General features: G+C 38.1%; 1 protein-coding gene and 1 long non-coding RNA gene across 4 annotated transcripts in view; both read right to left on the bottom strand.

The window, feature by feature from the left end:
- Positions 1 to 21,460, bottom strand: part of WASp — a 113,873-nt gene that overhangs the window by 27,880 nt on the left and 64,533 nt on the right. For all 3 annotated transcript variants that reach the window (XM_067763148.1, XM_067763147.1, XM_067763149.1), the window contains exon 2: positions 10,626 to 10,853. In XM_067763148.1, coding sequence (XP_067619249.1) covers positions 10,626 to 10,853 — 228 coding nt within the window. The remainder of the gene's footprint in view (positions 1 to 10,625; positions 10,854 to 21,460) is intronic.
- Positions 913 to 1,629, bottom strand: LOC137238311 (uncharacterized). The gene is made up of 3 exons (XR_010949159.1): positions 1,326 to 1,629; positions 1,066 to 1,261; positions 913 to 989 (listed from the first exon to the last, which is right to left on the bottom strand). It is a non-coding gene; the product is annotated as an uncharacterized lncRNA (long non-coding RNA).

Genomic DNA, 21,460 nt, shown 5'->3' with positions numbered 1-21,460 from the left:
AAGAAATTGAGGTTGGAGAGTGGGATTGGGATGGGAGCTGGAGTGGATATGAGAATAGGAATGTTTATGGGAGTGGGATAGTTAGAGGGACAGGGAGTTTGAGTAGATGTTGGAGTGGGGTACGTTTTGGAACGGAAGAGAGATAAACGGAATAAGGTATGGAGAAGAATAAGAAGAAAAAGATAGTAGAAGAGAATGGGATTGAGAGTGAAGAGGGGAGATGGGGCTCACTTTTTAAATGTAGGAAAACCAATTTTCGGGTAAGACATCGTCTGCCGGGTAGGCTAGTTATGTATATAAAAAAAAACTATGTAAATTAAATATGATGAAAATTATTGGCGAAAACAGGTGTACAATATTTGATCCCTTTATTCGGAATCGGAAAATGGATTTAAGTCCCGCTTCCTCAGTTCTATTTCTAAATCGTTCAGGGCACAAACACGTTTGTGTTTTTCTTCCTTGATCTGTAGCGTCCGCTCTTGGATTTGCAACATCCGCTCTTGAATATCCACGAGTCTGCCAAGCTTGTCATCCATATTGAGCTTTGCCTCATTTGCGGATTTTAAATTTTGCTCCAAAAGTGTTAATTTTGGATCCTCACCTACTTTTCTCCTCCTCTTCGAAGTGGACGGGACATTATATTCTTCAATGTCATAATCAGAAACTTTGATCTTCCGTGTCGAAGTTGTTGGGTTGTTTGTGTCAATTTCAACTGAAGGCATCTCCGCCTGCAAAAACTCAATCTCGTCAAAGTCCTTGCTTACTTCGATTGGAGATTCAAAAAGGTGTTGAGAAAAACCCTTCGAGATGTTACCCCAGGTTTGCACTGTTTGCAGACCCTCAACCGTCGCTTCTAACCCGCTTGCTTCAATGATATTTTCCTCCGTTGATGTTATCAATTTCTCCTATGGTCCACCACCAGTCCGAGACTTTGAGCTCCGGTTAAAAGTTAGTTTTCGCTTCGCTTGGTATTTTTGGTCAGCATATACCTACAAATTATAAATATCACAGAATTACAAATTATCATACCAAGAGATGAGTGTTCCGATCGGTTGTTTGATTTACCTTTCTCCACATTTTTGCATCATTCATAGGTGGGCCTACAGCGTTAAGTTTTTTAGATAGATCCTCCCACAATTGTTGAGATGTCGCCTTTCCTTGGGCACAATTTGGTATGATGTTTTTGGCCAGGTTGGGGTGCTGCTGCATAAATTCTCCCATCATCTCCTTTTGCTTATAATTAAGCTTATTTAGATTCGTCCTTTGGGGAAACAAACATTTTATATTATAAATAATTTTAACTAATTTTATATTTATTTACCTACATTATTAAACTCGAAATTTTCCTTTTTATGTTTGATAAAATTTTCCTTTTTAGTTGTGCTAAGATCACTTTAATTTTTTAAAAACAAATTTAAAACGTAAGAGCTATAAATTAATTCGTTTAATTTTCAAACTACAACCAATTTTTAATGCACTCGAACGTCTTTTTGCTATCGTATGAAATTTTTTGACGTTTACGATTTGTTGTGTACGTTCACTGAACACATAATACCGAATTTCGATAGCAGCTATTCGTTCACGTATCATGTAATACCAAATAAGTACTTTTAAGAGACGAGTGTTCAGTTCACGGAATACGTAATTCGGGCCCAGACTGAAGCCCTAAAAAATCATATATATTATTTCTAATTGCTGTTTTTATGTACGGGTTCCTTTTTCGCTCTTATTTGGAATCCAAATCTATGAATAAAGTTTTGGTTGTAAAGATAGAGATTCGGGCTATTAGCGAGCTCTGGGAAATTTTGGTCGTAGTGCTTTTGTTAAGCTATATGTATTTTATCAAAATAATTTGTTAAAAATAAACGATTGTGAGCACACAAAGAAATCTATTTGTACCATGGCACTATTGTGAATATTTGCACTGCATTGCCGGCAGTTGCTCCCATACGTCAGATGGCAGCGCTGTAAGTTTTAATTGATTGATAGAACAGCTGATTTCTGTTGATATTTGATAAGAGACTTATATTGGTTGCGCAACATGCGTACGGGTCCAGCTTGTAATTTTTAATCACAAAGATTTTATGTTACATTAGTAGAAGGTGGACTAATGCACAGTAAATAATTTACTCATTATCTATCTATATATATAAAATTCAAATTATGTATGTAGGTATAAATCGGGTTGCGTCCTAAACGGATAGACCGATCACAACCCACTTGAAACCTTCCAGGGATGGTCATAGGCTAAAAATAATTTCGATATATAAAAGGGGCGTGGCACCTCCCAGACATATGGATTCTTTGATACTGCATAACTCTGAAGGTATTCATGCTAGAACATTGAAATTCAGTAGGGAGTTATATGAAGTCAGTCCTTAACACCACCAAGAAAATGTGCGGTGAGGAAGAAGGGGGCGTGGCACCTCCCACACAAATGGAATTTATCATACTGCATATCTCTGGATGTAGTAATGGTAGGATAATGAAAATTGGTAAGGAGCTACATGACGTTAAGTCCTAACACCTCCAGTAAAATGTGGAATTGAGGAAAAGGGGGCGTGGCACCTTCCCTACAAATGGGATTTTTCAGAACTATGGCTGCCGTACAAACTTAGGTTATTTTAACAGCTAAAGTTTGACTACAGAGTTGAGTTTGGCTCTTATTCCTTTTGTACGTTTAGTAATCTTAGTAATTTTTGTTAACTTCGGTCTATCTACATCTTCTCTCTATATTTAAGTAGGTATAAATCGGGAATCACCCACTGGGAACCTTCCAAGGATGGTCATAGGCTAAACATAACTTCAATAAAAACAAGTAATGAATGGGGCTGAACAATAATCTTATCCCGTTCGTAATCTCCAAATAATCGGATGTATAAGATAAGAAATATATAGTGAATAGATGTACATACCTAAACGATTTTTAAGATAAATATAAAATAAACAAGTAAGGAAGGCTAAGTTCGGGTGTAACCGAACATTACATACTCAGTTGAGAGCTATGGAGACAAAATAAGGGAAAATCACCTCGTAGTAAAATGAACCTAGGTTAACCCTGGAATGTGTTTGTATGACATGTGTTTCAAATGGAAGGTATTAAAGAGTATTTTAAGAGGGAGTGGGCCATAGTTCTATAGATGGACGCCATTTAGGGATATCGCCATAACGGTGGACCAGGGCTGACTCTAGAATTTGTTTGTACGATATGGGTATAAAATGAAAGTGTTAATGAGTATTTTAAAAGGGAGTGGGCCTAAGTTCTATAGGTGGACGCCTTTTCGAGATATCGCCATAAAGGTGGACCAGGGGTGACTCTAGAATTTGTTTGTACGATATGGGTATCAAATGAAAGATGTTAATGAGTATTTTAAAAAGGAGTGGGCCTAAGTTCTATAGGTGGACGCCTTTTCGAGATATCGCCATAAAGGTGGACCAGGGGGGATTCTAGAATTTGTTTGTACGATATGGGTATCAAATGAAAGGTGTTAATGAGTATTTTAAAAGGGAGTGGGCCTTAGTCCTATGAGTGGACACCTTTTCGAGATATCGTCATAAACGTGGACCAGGGGTGACTCTATAATGTGTTTGTACGATATGGGTATCAGACGAAAGGTGTTAATGAGTATTTTAAAAGGTAGTGGGCCTTAGTCCTATGGGTGGACGCCTTTTCGAGAAATCGCCATAAAGGTGGACCAGGGGTGACTCTAGAATTTGTTTGTACGATATGGGTATCAAATGAAAGGTGTTAATGAGTATTTTAAAAGGCAGTGGGCCTTAGGTCTATAGATGGACGCCTTTTCGATATATCGCCATAAAGGTGGACCAGGGGTGACTCTAGAATGTGTTTGTACGATATGGGTATCAAATGAAAGGGGCAATGAGCATTTTAAAAGGGAGTGGGCCTTAGTTCTATAGGTGGACGCCTTTTCGAGATATCGCCATAAAAGTGGACCAGGGGTGACTCTAGACTTTGTTTGTACGATATGGGTATCAAATGAAAGGTGTTAATGAGTATTTTAAAAGGCAGTGGGCCTTAGTTCTATAGGTGGACGCCTTTTCGAGATATCGCCATAAAGGTGGACCATGGGTGACTCTAGAATATGTTTGTACGATATGGGTATCAAATGAAAGGTGTTAATGAGTATTTTAAAAGGGCGTGGGGCTTAGTTCTATAGGTGGACGCCTTTTCGATATATCGCCATAAAGGTGGTGACTCTAGAATGTGTTTGTACGATATGGGTATCAAATGAAAGGGGTAATGAGCATTTTAAAAGGGAGTGGGCCTTAGTTCTATAGGTGGACGCCTTTTCGAGATATCGCCATAAAAGTGGACCAGGGGTGACTGTAGACTTTGTTTGTACGATATGGGTATCAAATGAAAGGTGTTAATGAGTATTTTAAAAGGCAGTGGGCCTTAGTTCTATAGGTGGACGCCTTTTGGAGATATCACCATAAAGGTGGACCATGGGTGACTCTAGAATATGTTTGTACGATATGGGTATCAAATGAAAGGTGTTAATGAGTATTTTAAAAGGGCGCGGGGCTTAGTTCTACAGGTGGACGCCTTTTCGATATATCGCCATAAAGGTGGACCAGGGGTGACTCTAGAATGTGATGTACCATATGGGTATCAAATTAAAGGTATTAATGAGGTTTTTAAAAGGGAGTGTTGGTAGTTGTATATGTGAAGGCGTTTTCCAGATATTGACCAAAATGTGGACCAGGGGATTTTTATTGCGCCCTGCAGAACTTTTTCATTTCATTCTACTTAATATGGTAGGTGTCACACCCATTTTACAAAGTTTTTTTCTAAAGTTATATTTTGCGTCAATAAACCAATCCAAATACCATGTTTCATCCCTTTTTTCGTATTTGGTATAGAATTATGGCATTTTTTTCGTTTTTGGTAATTTTCGATATCGAAAAAGTGGGCGTGGTCATAGTCGGATTTCGGTCATTTTTTATACCAATACAAAGTGAGTTCAGATAAGTACGTGAACTGAGTTTAGTAAAGATATATCGATTTTTGCTCAAGTTATCGTGTTAACGGCCGAGGGGAAGGACAGACGGTCGACTGTGTATAAAAACTGGGCGTTGCTTCAACCAATTTCGCCCTTTTTCACAGAAATAAGTTTTCGTCCTAGAATCTAAGCCTCTACCAAATTTCACAAGGATTGGTAATGTTTTGTTCGACATATGGCATTAAAAGTATCCTAGACAAATTAAATTGAAAAGGGCGGAGCCACGCCCGGTTTGAAAATTTCTTTTATTTTTGTATTTTGTTACATCATATCATTACTGGAGTTGAATGTTGACATAATTTACTTATATACTGTAAAGATATTAACTTTTCTTTTAAAATTTGACTTAAAAAACATTTTTTTTAAAAAGTGGTCGTGGTCGTTCTCCGATTTTGCAAATTTTTATTAGGCGTACATATGGTAATAAGAGTAACGTTCCTGCCAAATTTCATCATGATATCTTCAACGGCTGCCAAATTACAGCTTGCAAAACTTCTAAATTACCTTCTTTTAAAAGTGGGCGGTACCACGCCCATTGTCCAAAATTTTACTAGTTTTCTATTCTGCGTTATAAGTTAAACTCACCTACCAAGTTTCATCGCTTTTTCCGTATTTGGTAATGAATTATCGCACTTTTTCGATTTTTCGAAATTTTCGATATCGAAAAAGTGGGTGTGGTTATATTCCGATATCGTTCATTTTAAATAGCGATCTGAAATGAGTGCCCAGGAACCTACATAACAAATTTCATCAAGATATCTCAAAATTTACTCAAGTTATCGTGTTAACCGACGGACGGACGGACGGACGGACGGACATGGCTCAATCGAATTTTTTTTCGATACTGATGATTTTGATATATGGAAGTCTATATCTATCTCGATTCCTTTATACCTGTACAACCAACCGTTTTCCAATCAAAGTTAATATACTCTGTGAGCTCTGCTCAACTGAGTATAAACATGGCAAAAAACCCCATCTGAACGATCGGTTGTATGGGATATATATTATATATAGCTCCGATCGAAATGATTTTTTCATGAAATCTACTATGATATATTAGAATAAATATCACCAAGTTTAACGTTTTTATATTGGAAATTACGGGAGAAATGGCCAAAAATCTTTCTATCTGAACGATCGGTTGTATGGGATATGTACTATATATAGCTCCGATCAAAGTGATTTTTTCAAAATATCTTCTATGATATATTAGAATATATATCACCGAGTTTCACGTTTATACTTTCTAAATTGCGGCAGGAATGACCAAAATCCTCTTATCTGAACGATCGGTTGTATGGGAGATATATGTTATAGTGGTCCGATCCTACCGGATCCGACAAATGTCTAATATAATACAAAAATACATCGTTGGGCCAAATTTTATTGAGATATCTCAAAATTTGAGGGACTAGTTTGCGTTCAAACAACGGACGGACGGACGGACAGACGGACATGGCTATATCAACTCAGTTCGTCGCCCTGATCAATTCGGTATACTTAATGGTGAGTCTATCTTCTATATTTCTCAACGTTACAAACATCGGACCAAAGTTAATATACCTACCATACAAATAGAATATTTGATACAGCATAACTCTCGAAGTATTCATGCAAGAACATTGAAAATCAGTAAAGAGTTATATGAGATCAATCCCTAACACCTCTAAATAAGTCAGATGTGAGTAAGAAGTGGCGTGGCACCTCCTATTTCATAATGCATATCTCTGGATTTAGTAATGGTAGAATAATGAAAATTGATAAGGAGCTATATGACGTTAAGTCATGGGATTTTTCAGAACTATGGCTGCCGTAAAAACTTTGGTTACTTCAACATGTAAAGTTTCATTGCAGAGTTAGTATTCTTTTGGGGTTTGTGTTTCCTTTAGGGTTGGTATTGTTAGATACGCCTGGAGGAACCGGAAAAAACATTTCTGCTAAATTTGATATTAATTGATGTAAAGGCAAAAAAGAGAAATCACTATGGCAGTTGCTTCCTCAGTTACCGCGGATATCCTTTGTGTGGTGGACGTACTGCTCACTTCGCATTTAAATTACCACTGTCCGCAAACATCTGAGAAACCGATGTGCAACATAAGCAGACGGTGAGGCCAAAGTGAGTGTGCGGGATGTGTGCACCATGACTCATAAACAGTCCTGCAATTTTTAGGCCGAACCCTTAAGGATTTGAGGTGTATTGATCATCGAAAGGGTGGTGCTTTCCTTTTACTTGCTAGAACAGCCGCAGATGAAGTAAATGCGTGCTTTTCATGCAGTGACGTACAAAAATTTACTCTCTTTAGAAATATGAGAGCGCATTTTGGCGGAAACACTTCAGCAGCAGCTTTTCCTAAACAACTGCTTGAAATTGATTATGGCAAAATTCCTATTTCTTTACTATCAGATTTGATTTATTTTCCTGAAAGTTTTTGCGAAATTATGACATCACCTGAAGCTTTAATAGCTAATGTTTTTTCCAAATATTGAATCTATCTTTACAAACTATAAATGGCTTCGAGAAAGGGCATTTTTGGCATCTTTAAATGAGGATGTTAATATCACCAGAGCCGAGACAACTTATCACACTCTGCAGTCGTGGAAGAATCCCAAGCTGTGCATATCCGGTTGACTTTCTTAACTCTTTTGAGCCATCAGGAATTCCTCCTCATCGACTGATCCTTAAAAAAGGGCCCATAATATTTATTATACATATATATTATTCGCTTTATTTGGATTATCCGAGCTTATGTAGTAGGACTAGGCTTTTCATCACAAAACTTTTACGAATGTCATTGAAGCAATTCATTTTATCGGAAAATTTCGAAAACAAAAAAGCTTAAAACCAAGGAATGCATTGATACCGATAGATATGCGTTTTCAATTTTAAATGCCTCAAATTTCCTATCCCTATCAATGAAGCTCGAGGACGGTCATTAGCTGGGATTTAAGGGATTGATAAGTGCAATACAAACCTTTAGAGCTTCAGAGCTTCTGCAAACCAATTGTCAACCTAACTTACGCGAGGGGAGTCCTGTTACAAATATGAAGGTATTATACAACAAAAGTCATTAGCTGTAGCAGAAGGCAATCTTACCAACTCATGTTTCACCCATGGCCAATTACGCATAGCCTGTATATTTTTATAGAAACGTGGGGTAAAACCCACGGTCATAAGCTAGTCTATAATAAAATTTATATTATTAACAGAATAATCAAATTCATAATAGTTGCAAATGTACTAATTGTATTATTTAATATGCTTATCAAGCACCCCATGCTTTTTACTTTTAATTTGATTGTTCTGTTAATAACTTAAATATTTAATTTTTTAGTAAATGTATTTTGTTTGTAGGTTTCCATGTTTTCGAGTACATCGGCCATTTGCTTGTACGTGAAGGACCTTGACTGAATGATGTAAAAATATATTTATGGTGTTTTTTCCGAAATGGTTACATGGTGAAATGGAAATTTTCTAAATGGTCCTCACACCAAATTTTGAAGGGCGCTAAAGTTAATTGGCCCTAAGGCCACTTTAAATGGCCAATCGGCACTATGATCCAATAAATTGGCTTTATGACTCATTTGAGCTTATGTCACTCGACCATCAAATTGTTGCGTTGTCATCGATCCTTGATATGTGTGCAAAGTTTTAATTAACCTTATGGCCATTCTAAATAAGGTCAATTGACCTTATGTCAGTTGACCTTTTGTCGCCTCACCATCAAATAACTGCATTGTCATCGGTCCTAGATGCGTGTGCAAATTTTCAATTAAATATATGGCCATTTTAAGTGGTCATAAGGTCAATTGCGGCGCCGTGGTGGTTGTGTGATGGCAGCATGCTCTGCCTACCACACCGAAGATCCTGGGTTCACGCCCCGGGAAAAGCAATATCAAATTTTTAGAAACAAGGTTTTTCAATTAGAAACTTGTAGGAAAAGTTAAAAAGGAGCACGACGCAAATTGGAAGAGAAGTTCGGCCTAAAATCTTTTCGGAGGTTATAGCGCCTTACATTTATTTTTTTTTTAAGGTCAATTGACTTTGAGTCCCTTAAGCTTATGTTACCCCACTATCAAATTATTGCATTGTCATCGGTACTTGATACGTGTGCAAAGTTTCAAGTTTATCAAACTTCTGGTGAAAATTATGCTCAAAGATTCCGGAACAAATTAATTATTGGGTAATGTCAATAATACTAAAAATTCATTAGCAATTATTGCCTCTAAGGTCACTACATAAATGCACAACAACAAAAACATTAAAGCAGGCTACATAAACACATTAATCATCATTTACCCACATACATGCAAGGCAACGAAGAGATACTCATGAACACATGTAATCATCAGCTGAAGTAGTACTCACATATACACACGCATATTGCTATGCGAGAGGCTATAAATTACAAATGCACACGCATATAGCGGTAACCAAGTAGAAGATTCCAGAAGGAGAAGCGTCTAGACATTTGGAGAAATATGCGGACAAGGCAACATGTGCTCCCCTTATGCGAAGCATTGATAGCATGCATACCCATTCTGATTTAAGGAAGGTACTTTCTTGTGTGCCCGTCCACCAAACAAGGACTATATGCTATTGGATATGCTATTGGGAATCGCTGTAAATATCCAATGAGAGAGAGAGAGAGGGTGTTAGACCCCACGTACAGTCCAGCCAACGAGGGTTTCTTCACTCCCTTCTTCACGTTGAGCCTTTACGACAACTAACTGTCTAGAATGGTTTCTAGATATGTTGTACAATTTTTATCCAGCAGGTTCACCTCTCGGAACTTAGGCCTAGTCCAATTCTGGACCTTATACTTCTTGGTGAACAGAATCCATCGAAGAACTTAATGTAGGAAGGCACTTTCCACTTGTAACAACTGCAACGTAATATGCGTACGCCGTAAGTTTAACGGGTCCCTCATCGAACCGCCTGAACTGTTGGTTGTTTACCAGTGGCATAAGTAGAGTTCATTATACATTAGGCGTTTTACGCAGATATGAACACAGTCAAATAAATTAAAACAGTGGCTACGCTGGCTTAAGCGATGTTATGCGAATGAAAGATGATGCTCCAGCTAGGAACCACCAAAACCGTTTAAAAGGTTAAGCGGGAATGAAGTAAGAAGGAATTTTTATCATATATATTATTTGTAATTGCTGTTTTTATGTACGGGTCCCTTTTTCGCTCTTATTTGGAATCCAAATCTATAAATAAAGTTTTGGTTGTAAATATGGAGATTCGGGCTATTGGCGAGCTTTTGGCAATTTTGGTCATAGAGCTTTTGTTTAGCTATATTTTATTAAAATAATTTGTTAAAAACACAAATAAATATCGCAATATTGTGAATATTTGCACTGCATTACCGGCAGTTGCTCCCATACGCCAGATGGCAGCGCAAGCTGTTTTTAATTGATTGATAGAACAGCTGATTTCTGTTGATATTTGATAAGAGAATTGTATATTGGTTACGCAAGATGCGCACGGTCCGGCTCGTTTATACTTATAGCCTTCCTCGGGTAAATTATTTGTTTCACTTTTATAAGCATTATCTTATATAATTAGTTAAGTATTTAATATTTAAACACACTTACCTGCCCCTCAAAAGTGAGCAGAAATGGTCGCGCTTTAATAATTTTCATTGCATCATACAATTCATGTTCCCAAATCAGTTCGTTTTTTATTAAACAATATGCGCGCAGGAAGTAGGAACGCATCCCACTGTCCTTAACGAGACAAACGACGCCAGTATGCTTTTTCTTCCAATGCGAATGCGCGGAGCCCTCCGTTTTATAGATCTGAACCACAGCTGTATTTAAAGTCTGCAAATATCGTTAACAAAAATTTGTTTATTTATTAACTGTGCTGATTAATAAATTTTTATTTTCTGTGTAATGCTTAAAAAAAAACAATTTATATATATTGATGAACTAGAAAACCATTAAAAATTACACCAAATTAAGCTGAATACACTTGAAGTAAATTTTTTTTTAGTAATATTTGTTTTATAATAAGTAACCTTCATTTAAATTTACGTGTTTGCTTGCGTTTATGCGCATATCTTTCCAGACTGACCGCAGTGGTGCGTTTAAACTTTGGTAAATGCACTTTCGTTTTCATTTGGCAAATTGCTTGGCGTTATGTTAGATGGGCAAGTGACCGATCAAGATGTACATATGTACATATTTGCGCATTCAATACCGTAATCCTCAAATCCGGGATCCCATGCTCGGAAATCCCGAATTTATACTGCAAGCAGGGTGTAAAAACAAAAATGTCCACTATTTCGCGTGGCTGCAATGAAATTGTGTATTCTTGGACTAAGACTGAAATATGTCCTCACTACTCAGTTTTGAATATGAGCCTTATTTTTGTTATTATTAAAAACCTTTTTGTTAGTCACCTTATTGCAATCATTTGAATAAAGCTTATTTTCGAAATTGTTTAAATGCCCCTTAGAGAGATCAGTCTATAATCAAAACCTTGGTCAATGACTGCATATGTAAATTAAGGTAATTGATATTGACGTCAACTGACTTTATTCGTAAATGATTGCATTCCGTTACAAATTTGTCGCAAAAACAAATAAGTTTTTATGCAAGTTTACCAAAAAATATTATTTGTTAATCATTAAATTGCAATCATTTGAATTAAGATTCTTCCGAGATGTCAATCTGTATTCAAAACGTAAGTCAATTTACGCACTCAAAATTTTTTTATTTTATTTATATTCACATCAGCTGATTTTATTCGCGAATAATTGCATTCAGTTACAACTCTGCTATTTGAAAACACAAATGATTCTGTTTGAAAAATTATTACAATATTTTGGTATTCATTTTATTGTAAATAATAAATAAATAAATGTAAGATACTATAGCCTTCAAAGAGATTTCAGGCCCAGCTTCTCTTCCAATTCACGTCGTGCTCCTTTTTTACAAATTGGAGGGAAGGGACGCACATGTTTTATGCAGTTTATGCAGACTCCGAACGGCATCTGAAAGGCAGATGAGTTTTCACTGAGAAGATTTTCATGGCAGAAATACACTCGGAGTACTTGCCGAATTACTGCTATTTGAAAGAACTTGTTTCTAAAATTTTGATGTTGCTTTGTACGGGACGTAACCCTAGGATCTTCGATGTGATAGTCGGAGCACGCTACCACCATAAATTGACCATCCAAGCACGATGTCACTCTTTAGTCTAAACGTTAGATTTTTTTCATTCGCAAATGATTGCACTCAGCTACCACCCTGGTATTTGAAATTACATTTGATTTTGTTTGGAAGAATTATCTTTTCTTGTTAGTCATTTGATTGCAATCATTTCAATAAAGTTTCTTTTAAAATCGCTTATTCGGCTTTACGAAATGTTATTATTCAGCCGAAACATTCAAAAAGTGGAAGTAATTGAATTTGACTTCAACTGATATTATTCCCAAATGATTGCACTCAGTTACATACCGGGTACTAGAAACACAAATAATTTTGTTGGAAGGATTACCCTATACCAAAATGAAAATTAAATGAAATTAAACGTAGGCTACTAAATGGAGTCATGACCAACGATGACAGGACATCAGATCCATATTCTTTCGCCGTTTGTCTTAAAACTTTTTCGATTCTCCGAGACAATTTAGACCACAACATGGTTATATCAATAAACCGAGACTGCCTGACATAAGAGCAGTCCACTAATAATATTTGTCTGAAAGCAATTGCAGATTTTCTAATTTAGAGTTCATATATAAACTGGACTTGGAAAGGGATTACACAGTGTGTTGTCTTGTCGTCACTGAATTTTCCTTAAAGATTGCGTACGTGGTAATTTCAACAGGAGTGGGGTTAAAGTGGTATCTGATTTATACTCCAAAGGGATGAGCACAATCATGCAGCAAGCATGGAACTAGCAGCGGGGACTAGTAATCTTTACTGCTTTAACACGAATTCCAAATATGAATCCCGTAGGCTCCTGGCTTCTTCTGGTAACTAGCTCGATAGCCTCGGGAACTATCCGAGTTTATATCTGGCATGAAAAGCTTCTCAGTGAAAATTCATCTGCCTTGCCGGTGCTGTTCGGAGGTGGCATAAAACATGTAGGTTCCGTCACGCCAATTTGTAGGATAAATTGAAAGAAGCGAATTAGAAGAGAAGCTCGGCCTTAATTTTCTCGGACGTATATCGTGCTTTGTATTGTTTTTAGCTCGCTGGTGCTTTTTCTTCTTGGCAAAGAATCTAGCCTTTCTAATAGTGCGAAGTGGCTAGGAGCCCTCCTGATGTCTGGTTGAACTTGAGACTAGAAACTTATTATAACGTTAAAGGTACATTGGGGCTTTGTATGGCTGCAAAATAGTATTACCTAAAATGTGGGGTCCGAGGTCAGAACTTACGCCATGGATGTATGAAACGATTTATAATAGATCCTAACCTGAGGCACATATAATAAACTGCTCAAAACTCTTAATCAATGTTAGGGCACCCCAGATTTCATTTACACTGCTGAAAAATTAGGTGAAAGTGCTTTATGTCGCTAAGTCTGTAATAATGGAATTGTACCTTTGGATTTTGGAAGTTAACAATAAAAATAAGCAAAAACATATTTTTCAATGTTAACGACTAAAAAACCTAAGAAATAGAGGAAACTCGCTTGGGATTAAAACTTTGAGTTCACAGAGAAATCGAAATGGTCTAAGAAGTACCCCAGCGGGAAGGGCGCTTAGATCAAGTTGCCAGTTTAAATTATAGCTTCTCCAATTCAATTGTCAACCTCACCTAGCCGTGTCGAGTTCAGTTTATTTAGCAGACGAGGCTCTGGCGACCCCAGGTTCCTCATGGAACTAAAGTGGTTACCGGGACCAAAGGACCATCAACATCGATAACACTCCCCAAAACTTCGGGAGTGTCCTTATCGCTACAACAACAACAATGGTCTCTGGAGTAGGAGTGGAAATCCTTCGAACTCATTCGGCCACATGAATATTTAAGCGTTCTCAAATTTCAAGTTAAGATATTCACTATACAAAGGGTTTGTAAGGAATTGCCTTGTAACATAGAAATCTTCTTCAATATCCATGGTGTTTTCAGAGCTCTCCAAGTGAGTAAGAATGGCTATGGTCGCTAAGACAATGACTATGGTCGGTAGACATTGAATCATAAACAAACGATTCGACATTTCTTTTAACTTTGGATGATGCTCTGACCACATACAGAGATACGAGATGGTCGATGATACAAATCGACGAGGTTTTTGATTACGCCGGAGCAAAGTAGGTACCTTCATCGCTGGTACTTATTAAGGGTAATATCGCTGATCAACTAGACATCACAAACGCTATTAATATAATGAGTAGAGTTCTCTAACGGGAGTCCAAGGAAACTAGCAGTTTCAAGAGGGTTGGACCATAGGGATGCTGCTCTCAGAGGCGTAGGTCCCACATTACAGTTGAAAGATGATTGGTGTTTTGTGGGGGCACATCGCATTCAGGACATACATTACATACGCTGGGGTTGATTTCGGACAAGTAAAAGTTAAGCCTGTAACAGTATCTAGAACGAAGTTGGGCCGGTGTGACTCGTGTCTTCCTTGGGTAGTGTGCTTTCTTCTTCTGTAAGGGCTGGATAGTGTATATTGATAACACAATTTACCGGGCGCAATATAGCGAAGGTGTTTACCGATTCTGTGTGGATTAGGCTTGGGCATCCACGGTTGCGTGGGCAGGCGCCAGATCTCATCATAGTGCTTACGGAGAGATTGTATGATTGGAATACATACCTGCAATCTGCCGCAAACAATTTCTGCATATTTCGGGTAATTTGGAAAATTTACTTGCATTGTTTCCCAATAAATCGCGAACAAATACCGGAAAACGATGATCTATATGCAGGAAATTTAGAATTGTTAAAATATTCCTATCCTAAATGCCATAATACTTACAAACCTACAAACAACAAAGTCTTAGCCACAATTGAATGGGGGCCGACGAGCGACAAAAAAATTGGATTGTATGGGTGGATTGGTTGGTCACTTATGGAAATATTGGATAGACGGATGACTTGTACCTGGATGAACGTATCTACTATTTTTATGTGCAAATATCACAAATTTTGCATATCAATGCGTTTGGAGGTAATGGAGAAAAAGCTGTATGGCAACATACACTTGACAAATAATAAAAATAAGCAACAAAAAAAAAACGGATTAATGAAGAGACATGAAGTTGAGTGTTAAGGTGGGGAATTACGCATGCGCGCTGCCATTCATAAGCGGCGATTCGCTACTGTTTTTATACCCAGCTGTACTTGTACACAGGGTATTATAACTTTGATTGGATAACGGTTGGTTGTACAGGTATAAAGGAATTGAGATAGATATAGACTTCCATATATGAAAATCATCAGTATCGAAAAAAAATTATTGAGCCATGTCCGTCCGTCTGTCCGTTAACACGATAAGTTGAGTAAATATTCAGATATCTTCGCCCAATTTGATACACGAGCTTATCTGGACCCAGAATAGATTGGTATTGAAAATGAGCGAAATCGGATGATAACCACGCCCACTTTTTATATACATATTAGCAGACCCGGCAGATGTTGTTCTGCCCTATGCATACATTTTAATAAGCTTTTTCCGTCTAACTCTACCCTCCCCTCTTCACTTTTTTCTAATCCTTTTATTCACTCCTCTCTTTTTCGCTTCATCTATCTCCATCTTCGTCTCTTTCTATCTCTTTCTCAGTCTCCTCCTTCTCTCTTTTCTCTTCTCTCAAGTTCTTCTTCGTCACTTATTGCCTGTCCCAGAGGGTGGTATGTATTTTGTTCCAGTCTCATTCCGAGTCCCAGTCCCGGTCCCACTCCGAGTCTCAGTCCCAGTCCTAGTCCTAATCCCAGTCCGTCTCTGGTCTACTTCCTGGAAAAAGGGTCGTAAATACTATTATAGGCAAATTTATATACCAAATTTCAGGCAAATCGCATAGGACGTATGTAAATAGGTATGTGGGTATTATTAATTCATGTCCTTATTCGACTTCGCATGCATATTTATCAGTTTTGCCAGGTTGATGCGACTAAATCGAATATCACAATGAAAATTACTTTAGAGCTCTAAGCAACGGCTTTAATTTGATATCCATATTACCCACACATTCTAGGGGTACCCGGTACATTTTCCGCCTATATCTCTAGACCCTGTACGTCGATCGCAACCAAAGCTATGTAATAACCACCGCGTGAGGTATACGCAACTTGTGTGAAAGCTTGAACAAAATCGACCGACGCATCTCCTCAAACACCGGCGACCAACAACACACATTTTAACCTTTCTTTTTATAACTATACATATATAGATTTGTATTTTTCACACTTCACTATAATATTAAAACGAAATGCAGATATTCGTTGCTTTTGAAATTCGGCTTAAAAATTGCACATGGAACTAGACTCTCCTGAATTTAAAAGAATGTCTTAGTACCTCTAAGCCGCGGGCCCCCTCAGAAACCCCGGGCCCGGGTATAATCCCCCAGATTTTCGTTCGACGCACAAGGCACAACGCCGAAACCGGTTTGTCTCAAAACGAAATTTGACAAGGGATGACGGAAAATCGTTCGAATAAATTAAGCTATATCTTTGCAAAAAATAGCTTTATATAAATGGTATTTCATTTCCCAAGTGGATTTATAAAAAAAACTTCAAATTTAAAAAAATGGCCGTGACACCGCCTCTTTTATGACTAAGCCATTTTCTATGTTTCGGGCGCCATAACTCGAAGAAAAATTAGTTCACAATAAGACCATATATATATTGTTACGAATTTAGTGAAACTCCGCTTATTTTACACCTTCTACTAACGTTCGTATCGCTAAATTGTTGAATAAATAACTCCAATATTCAATAATGCAAAATGGTCTTTATTAGACTACATTGAAAGTACTTCACAATAACACTTATACTTCGCAACCAATAGCGTGCTTAAATCAAACTGATTCTTGACTACTCAGCTTGTGCTGCTTTTATACTCTCTGCCCTAATGTCTAGAATTTTCTTCTGCTAGAATTTTCTGCTTGGTTACCAGCTATACGCTACCACCTAAAACTACAGATACTCGTTTATATCCTCTCGCATAGCCATATGCGCGTGTATGTGTGAGTACTACTTCGTCCCGATCAGACAAATCTCTCGATCTAACCGCTGCGAGCCTCTCCAAATCAACTACCATTCTATTTCTTCGTTTCCCAATGGTTTGTATGCGGTAGATGGCATCACTGATCCTCTTCACAACTTTGTACGGGCCTTCCCAATACCAAATCTCCCTCCAGGAAACCTTCCGAATTATTGTTCTTGTCGTACCTGTGTTCCATCGTACTACTCATTATCCTGGACCGTTCCCTCACACTCTGTGGTTTGGTCAATGAACTACTTCGCAGAGCTTGATCTTGACGGATTGACTTTGCATCATCAGTATCGTCTTGACGGTTCACAAGAGTACAGCGCCCTGGCTTGAAACTACGCTTGCATTCTTTGTGGGAAATTCTTTCCTTCGTTTTAATGCGTCCATTTGGTTTTGTCAATGCCAGTGTTTCTCTCGCAGGAATTTTTGATTTTGCTTTGTTTGGCCCATTAGTTCCATCAACCTTTGCCCGATCAACTTTCTTTAACTTTTGTGGTCTCTGTTGAATCTCCTTCACCAGCACTCGCTTACTGCTGAACCCTTTCTCCAAACTGAAGTTAAGTAGCACATCCTCGTTCTTATAGCGCATAATCCTTCTCTGCATATCGACCTTGATGTCATGGTCAACCAAGAAATCCACTCCCAATATAACTTCATCAACAATCTCGGCCACAACGAATTTGTGTAAAACCATGACCTTCCCAATTAAGACTTCACATATCATTTCTCCCTGAACTTGGTTATACTCGCCAGTGACCGTACGCAACTTTGCTCCAGGTAACGGTTTTATTCTCCTGTTGACCAAGTCAGATCGGACCAAGGAATGAGATGCGCCCGTATCTACAGTCAGTACACGCTCTTTACCATCCACATTCCCTCTGACGGCAAGGCTGCTTGATTTCCTTCCAATTTGCGACACAGAATTTGTGTAAAACCATGACCTTCCCAATTAAGACTTCACATATCACTTCTCCCTGGACTTGGTTATACTCGCCAGTGACCGTACGAAACCTTGCTCCAGGAATGGCTTTACTCTCCTGTTGACCAAGCTGGGGCAAGTTTTCGATCTTTACATCTGACTCGCTCTTGCTTATCTCCTCCAGCTTTACGTTTACGACCAGCCAAGTTGGAACTACCAGGACCGGTGCTGTACTTGAAACACTTCATAACTCCGGCATTTTTCTGTTGTGATCCCTTCAGTGCTTCCAAAATTGTGTCTACCCAATCTGGCCTTTCCACTTCAACACGGCGTGCTTTGAAAGCTGGCTTACACTGAAGCGATGCTGTTTCCTGAATCAGAGCATGTGATACCGTTTCGGTGAATGTAGGTTTTGGGTTTGCGTATGTCGCTCGCTTCGTTTCAATATCCCGTATTCCATTAATAAAGCCCTGGATTTTTACCCTTCCGGTGTATTCCACGGGTGCGTCTGCAATCGCTAAATGTGCCAGCCTTTCAACATCCGACGCAAACTCTTGCAACGTTTCACCAGGCCTCTGGAAGCGGTTCAGTAACTCCATTTGGTATATCTGTCTCCTATGCTCGATTCCGTATCGCCTCTCTAGTGTGTACATCAATGCTTCATAATTGTTTCGTTCTCCCTCTGGAATGGTCTGTAAGATTTCAGCTGCAGGTCCTTTCAATGCGACAAACAGCGCAGCAACCTTATCTTCATTATTCCAGTTGTTAACTGCTGACGTCTTCTCAAATTGAAGCTTAAATACCTGGAAAGGAACAGAGCCGTCAAAAGATGGGAGTTTTTACCTTCGTATTGCTTGCTGAAACAGCTGGGCGATTTAATTGCAACTCCTGTATACGACCTCTCAAAGCATCCACCTCGGCTTCGATTTTTTTCTCAAACTGCGTTATTTTCTCGTCCATACGCGGTTCGAGTTTTGATGATATACGCGCCTCTTGCGCTTCGAGTTGTACTGATATGCGTTCTGTTTCCATCTTTGAAGTAATCTGTGTCGACATTTCCGAAATACGCATTTCTTGAGCTTCAGTCTTTGATGTTATGCGTGTCTCCTGCGATTCCAGTTGGGATGCCATATTGGATGTTACTGTCGACGTTTGTGCAGATATTGCAGCCAAAATCACGTGCAAGTCTGTGCTCGTAACTGTCTGCGGTGTTTCATTTTTCTCCTCCAATTTTATTGTCTCATCGCCATCAAGATGAAAGACATACTCTTCCAAGTTAAATCCTTCTAATTCCATTGCCTCTCGTAATCGTGCCTGAAGTTCGAGTTTATTGCCGGTTGCATTCAATCCAGCGCTCTCCAACTCCTTCTTCAGTTGCTGGATCTGCAATTCACTCCACTTTGCCATGTCCTTGCTGTACTCAAAATCTTCGGAATTTATTCAACAATTCCTCTTCTGATACCAATTGTAACGAATTTAGTGAAACTCCGCTTATTTTACACCTTCTACTAACGTTCGAATCGCTAAATTGTTGAATAAATAACTCCAATATTCAATAATGCAAAATGGTCTTTATTATACTACTTTGAAAGTACTCCACAATAACACTTATACTTTGCAACCAATAGCGTGCTTAAATCAAACTGATTCCTGACTACTCAGCTTGTGCTGCTTTTATAGTCTCTTCTGCTAGAATTTTCTACTTGGTTACAAGCTATACGCTACCACCTATAACTACAGGTACACGTTTATAGCCTCTCGCATAGCCATATGCGCGTGTATATGTGAGTACTACTTCGACCGATGACTACATCTGTATGTGAGTTATCTATTCGTTGCCTTGTATGTATGTGGGTAAATGATGATTAATGTGTTTATGTAGCTTGCTTAATGTTTTTGTTGTTGTGTCTTTATGTAATAACCTTAGGGATGTGAGACAATTAGTTAAGCTAATATTCGTCAAAATATGTATGTATTATTGCGCAGCCTTGTAACACTATTAAGCACACAAAACAAACAACAACAGCATTTCAAGTGTACAGCTGGGTATGTAATGTTCGGTTTCACCCGAACTTAGACTTCCTTACTTCTTTTGTATTTTTTTAGCATTGATTTTCGCATTGTATGCACGTAGAAATGATATCAGCATATATGTAGTAGATTTAATGTTTGACAATGTCAATGGAACTTGTATACAACAAAAACAACAATAATTATTAACTACTGTCTTCGAAGTGCATTGTGCCGAATAAGCCGTAGAGGCAAGTTTATTATAAAAATAAAATGTGGTTTTGTTGGTGATCGTTGATGTGTACAAAGTCCCAGCAGAAAATAGAGTGTTCATAATTTGGCAAATATTAAAGGAACCAGTAAAAGTATCGGTTCAAATGTTACTCGTCAGCATCGTAAAGATTTTTGGGAGCGTTAACAATGTAACCGTGGACGGAAATATTTAACTTTGTGTTTGCTGGGCTGAGCACATATGGTCAAAAATTAAAACACAGTTGTGTTGTTTTTCCCGACGCGTTTCGACGTTCGACACAAACAGTTAGCACTTGCATTTTTGTTTACTTTGATTTGCATTTCTGAATGGAAATATTTAAAATTAGACATTTTGTGAAAAAATTTGTGTAAATCTTTCAGCGTGTGCCTTCACTAATTAAGTTGGATATGGCAAGTTTCTACTATAGAGATTATAATGAGGGCATTAGTGATCACAGCGGTGCAACTCCAAAGATCCCTCTCTAGAGATCACATAAATGTAATTGGCACTCTGAAAAAGACAGATGAGAGCTAAACTAAACAGCCGGAAGATATATGTAACCTCTTACTTAAAAAAATGTCAACACTCACATATAATGGGAGGCTTCCGCACCATTTGTTGTAGAGAAAAAAGCCTAGCAGCAACAAAATTCACCACTGTCCAGCGAGTTAAATGAAATTTGTCTAAATTCAGCCTATTCAAGTCACCAGTTACAGCAGGGAATAAACCATATTGCCCCAGTCTTATACAACCTATATAAGGAATCTCTACTATTCGGCTACCTTCCAAATAGTTGGACAGAGGTTAAGTTAGTATTCATATCAAAGTCAGGGAAACCCGAGCCTAAGTTCGTTGCTCCTAAAGGGTGTGGAGAAAATTGTGTATCAGCATATTAGTCAAGTCAACCTAAATAAACTCTCTCTCTATGTAAGACTCAATTTGCCTTTAAGTAAGAAAAGTCCACGGAGACGGCTATTTATAGTATAAAGACATACGACCTCATCGCTTCTATTAACATCTTAGAAGCTTTCGATAACACCACACATCAAGCTATAATATGTTATTTATTTTAAGAGTTTATA

The sequence above is a fragment of the Eurosta solidaginis genome, chromosome 1 (assembly GCF_040869045.1).
Source record: "Eurosta solidaginis isolate ZX-2024a chromosome 1, ASM4086904v1, whole genome shotgun sequence".
NCBI classification, from domain to species: domain Eukaryota; kingdom Metazoa; phylum Arthropoda; class Insecta; order Diptera; family Tephritidae; genus Eurosta; species Eurosta solidaginis.
This window is presented reverse-complemented; position numbering and strand designations above follow the sequence as displayed.